The sequence below is a fragment of the Tupaia chinensis genome, unplaced genomic scaffold (assembly GCF_000334495.1).
Source record: "Tupaia chinensis unplaced genomic scaffold, TupChi_1.0 Scaffold000045_1, whole genome shotgun sequence".
Classification (NCBI taxonomy): Eukaryota; Metazoa; Chordata; class Mammalia; order Scandentia; family Tupaiidae; genus Tupaia; species Tupaia belangeri.
In genome coordinates this window covers 9533365-9537883 of record NW_006159501.1, presented here as the reverse complement: position 1 = coordinate 9537883, position 4519 = coordinate 9533365, and the positions used below count along the sequence as shown (strand labels likewise).

The window sequence follows — 4519 nt, the reverse complement described above, 5'->3', positions numbered from 1 at the left end:
TCCCACTAGGCCTTAAGATTAGATGGAAAGGGAGTCGCTTATGCTACAATGCCCATCATCGAACTGAGACTTTAAGGAGTAGACAGGTTTCCAAACAGACCAGGTTCTTCTGAAAACAGGAGAGTCCAGTCTGTCCAAGTAAGCAATGTATGGAAATAAAACTTTAGGACGTCTTGTGGCTTTCAGGAGGTGTGCACCTGACATAGCTCAAGATGCTGTCCAGGCCCTGGGACTTCATGCCTGACGGACATCTTTGCTGCCCAAATGCGTTCCTCCTGACTTCCGCCATCATGCCCACTCGTGACATCCTTCAAATGTCCCAGTTACAACAGCGCGCCAGGCCCACTGTTTCCACACTTTGCTTAAAGTGACTCCAGGTGACCATGAGGTCATCCTGCCCTCCTCATCACAGGATTCAGCCACTCACTAGTACAAGACGCCTTGCTCCTCTCGGTTCCCATTCTCAACTCGCGCCTCGGAAGCCATCCCGCCATCTGTAAGACCTTGGTGCACGGACCTCACAGTGACTTGACTACTGTGTCCCCAGGAAGTAACGCTTAGCCCTTCCCAAACGAGCTCTGTCTGTGCTCACTCTGCCTCTGCATCTCTCTTGGGTTGCCAAGGCTTACAGGATGTGAAATAAAATATACCTGGGTAAGAGAAATAAATGGTGGTTATTTGTAAGTGGCTGATAGGCTGGACAACCAAAACAAAAGCCCAAAGTTTTACCTTCTGGTTTTCACTTATGACATTCCTCAACCTATCTTTAAATCGTACATTGGTCTGCATTCTCTCAACAGTGAACAGGTTCTCCCAGCATTCGTTACACTCGGGAGACATTCTGGGGGCAGAGCTGCTGCCATCAATGTTCTTGTCTACCTTCTCACATCAGACGGCTGGCTTAATGTCAATGCAAGGGGAAACAGAAGTACATTTAGCTACTGTTCTTTCTTGGGAGGGAGGGTGAATTAACACCACCAGGTGGAAAAACAATTTACCTTAAAAAAATAAAAATAGCCTAGGATATTTCTGAAGTTCTACAGTTACATTTACTTGTTTGCTGATTAAGATTCGAGAGTTCCAAATGCATTTCACCTTCTTCAAATGAAATACTACGTAGCTTAAGCCAGATTGTTTTGTCCTTAATTTCATTTGCAAATTTATTAGTGATAAAAATAGAGACTCATCATAGACAAACAGTTTGCATTTCATTAAAAAATTTAAGGCAAAAAAGAAAATAAATTCCACAAAAGTTGGTTGGAAAACAGTGAAGTGAGAAAGCCCTGGCTCCTGTTCTCCCACAGGGCAGGGTTTAGGTCTGTGGCTGAGGCCTCCAGCCAGGCCAGCTCCACGGCCTGACCTCAGGCCCCGCCCCACACTAGGCCCCGCCCCACACCAGGCCCCGCCCTTCTATACACAGCTACTGCAGCAGCACAAGGCTCTCCGGGATTAAAGCAGATTCCTGGGAATTCAAGGCAAGATTCGTCATGGTAAAAATGGCCCATAAGATAAAAGTAGTTTTTTCTACTTACAGAATCTAAAACTGATTTTAACAAGAGTTAACAGCAAAAATTCAAAGTGAGAACAGTTTGAAAACTAATTTATATTATTCTCAAAAATGTTGTTCTGACTTGATGACTTTAAGTTATTATTTTCCTAAAACTTCTCCAAATATAAATTAAGCTATCGAAGTAGGAAATTGATTCGCCAGGTAGTAATTAATACCTAGCAATTTCTCTTTCAAAAACTTCAAGCAATTTACTACTATCATTGCATAACCCCTTTCTAATAATTCTATATAATTTATGCGTGATAAATTTCATTTAAGAGTCCAAAATATTACAAAGTTATTAAAGGTTTATGTCTCGAATAACACAAAGAACTCTGCTAAGGAGGGAGAAGCATCTGTCAGCAGCATCTCCGTCCATGGCTGGTCCTCCAGGCCACACGGAGTTTTCTTCAGTCCGTCTTCCTTGTCTTCTCTCTCTTAAAAATAAGCTGAAGATATCGGCTCACCGACCTTTAATTATGCTTCTGAAACCCCTTGTCAGCAGCATCTCCCTCCATGGCTGGTCCTCCAGGCCACACGGAGTTTTCTTCAGTCCGTCTTCCTTGTCTTCTCTCTCTTAAAAATAAGCTGAAGATATCGGCTCACCGACCTTTAATTATGCTTCTGAAACCCCTTCTGGATGAGCTCTGACACAGGTGAATAAGCCCTCTCATTTGGCACTCATGGCTGTTCACGGCTTCACGACGTACTGCAGCCATTTGGGGTACTCTAAGAAAACCCTTCAAATACTGAGATGTTTATTGCATTTTTAAAGTATCCGTAACCTTTAATATCCTGTTTCAAATTCCTCCTAAATTTCTTTACAGCACAAAACATCAATATTGAAATAGTGTCTCACAATGTTACACTTGAAAATACCATTTCTAGGAACAATGCTTTAGGAAGTAGAGGGTTTAAGGCAAGACATTCATTTGGAAAAGTTAATCTCTCTGTTATCCAGATCGACATGGTGATTCTCCCTCTCTTCAGTACCTTGGGACACACAGCGTACATTCAGCAAGAGGGCACACGTGTGACCCTGTGGGCACACGCTGAGGTCGTGAGTGCCCACTGAAATATGGAAATATTTTTGTGTAAGGCGTGGCCCCCAGGGACGTGGCATGGGAGGGGCTACCCCACACCATGTCCAATCTGGTGCGCAGGAAACTGCCTATCTAGGACTGCCCTGCTCCCCCAGCTACTCTCCCTTCACATAAACACAAACCCCCTGACAAGGTGCTAAGATTGGTTTCTGTCGACATACAAAAACAGCCCTGGAGGGCCTGCCCCTCACTGTGTCAGTGAGGAATGTCTAGAGGCTACATCTCGGTCCTGACTGCAAACATTGTTTGTTGTGGCAAAGCTGTTCTGTCCCAAAGAATTCTCTATTTCGTCAAACTTTTTGGATCGTGAGAGCTGGGCCTGTTCGTGCGTGCTCCTTCCCCGGGAAGTCCTTCCCACCGGCAGCAGCAGCAACACTAAGACGCTGGCCACGTGAAGACAGTAGTACCAGGAGCTAGGAGGAAGGGGAAACACCATACTTCTTAAATCCCGATGCTTAGTAACCCTCAATGGCATGCCTGTCAGGTACCCCCCCCCCCAATCTATCTACTTACTGCACTGTTTTAGTTTTCACCCGGGGTATGAAACTCTACAGAGCACGCCTAGGGATCTCTGAGGCTTCCTGTGAGCCCGGTGCTAGATATCACACTCCTAAATCCATGACCGGCTAAGGCCACGGCTGAGCAGAGAGCAGAGAGGTACTCTTCCGTATCAGTAGGGGTCTGAAATTCTCTCCAACCACAGACTCGAATACGAGTAAACAAAGACAAGGTAGCGAGAGCGAGCCCTCTTCTCGTCTGGCCTTCCCGACTATTCACTGCTTCTGGACTAGGAGTCTCCTACGGAGGTGAATGAGAGAAGCAAGACTGCTTCTTGACAGTTACTTTGATGAAATAAAAAGTCACATCATTAAAAATATGATTATAAACATTAGCAAAATTAAATGTAAGCCAAATATCAGGGCCAGCACGTGGTGTAGTAGTTAAGGCAACGGACTCCCACACGGCTGAGTGTGGTTCAAGTCCTGGACCCAGTGGCTGGAAAATTACAATGGGCACGTGTGCATGTGTGCTCAAAATTCCAGAAGGATGGAGGAAAAGGGACTGTGGCATGGCCATCCCCTCAGGGGGTAATTTCTCACTTTCCCTCTCACTGTGTATCTCTGCCTTTATCCAGTGAGCACATGTGCCCTATGGCCAACAAAAATTAAAACCAAAACAAAAATATATATAAACCAAATATGACCTGGACTGTTTTGAAGTAATTCTGAACAAAACAACTGGGATGAAAATTTAACCAAAGCTCAATCACATTTTTTTTAAAATGCAATAATTTTGTTAGAATGGAAATTTTAGCAGAAGTTGCTTCACATCTTCCCATATGATTATCATAGTGAACGCAACAACTTTTCTGACCACCTACTCTATGCTAAAATGCTATGGCAATGAAGAATTAATGAAAGAATAGGTATGTTGTCTTAAAGATGTCAACAACTAATACAGAGGATTAGAATTAGGAATTGGAACTTAGCGGGGCAAAGAAAGAAGAAAAACAGAGTGAAAAATGAAGAATTCTAGAGACAATTTCTACTGTAGAGATGACCGTAACAGCAGACGCAGTGAAAGGACACGAACACGCGGGATACAAGAAGTCGACTCCTTTGATGAAAGAAGTTAGGAATGTTAACAGTATTTATTAAAAACAAAAAAAGTGCTTTTCTTCCAAATGGGGCTGGGACAACTAAGCTATGAAGATTTTAGTTAAAGCATCTCCGAGAGAGGTGCTCCCAGCTGGCCACACACCTGCTCGGTCTGGGGAGAATAACAACTGAAAATGCTTTTAGCAGGAGGAAAATGAGGCTAGGCACTAAGTTTCTATTCTACCTCAAAGTAAGAAACTCTCTTTCAA

At 43.8% G+C, this 4519-nt stretch overlaps 1 protein-coding gene across 1 annotated transcript in view; it reads right to left on the bottom strand.

The window, feature by feature from the left end:
* Positions 1-2255: 2255 nt before the first annotated feature.
* MBOAT2 (membrane bound glycerophospholipid O-acyltransferase 2) overlaps positions 2256-4519 on the bottom strand; it is a gene marked incomplete at its 5' end in the record, with an annotated part of 90387 nt that continues 88123 nt past the window's right edge. The window contains 1 exon segment of the mRNA XM_014589781.2: positions 2256-3065. Coding sequence (XP_014445267.1) covers positions 2840-3065 — 226 coding nt within the window.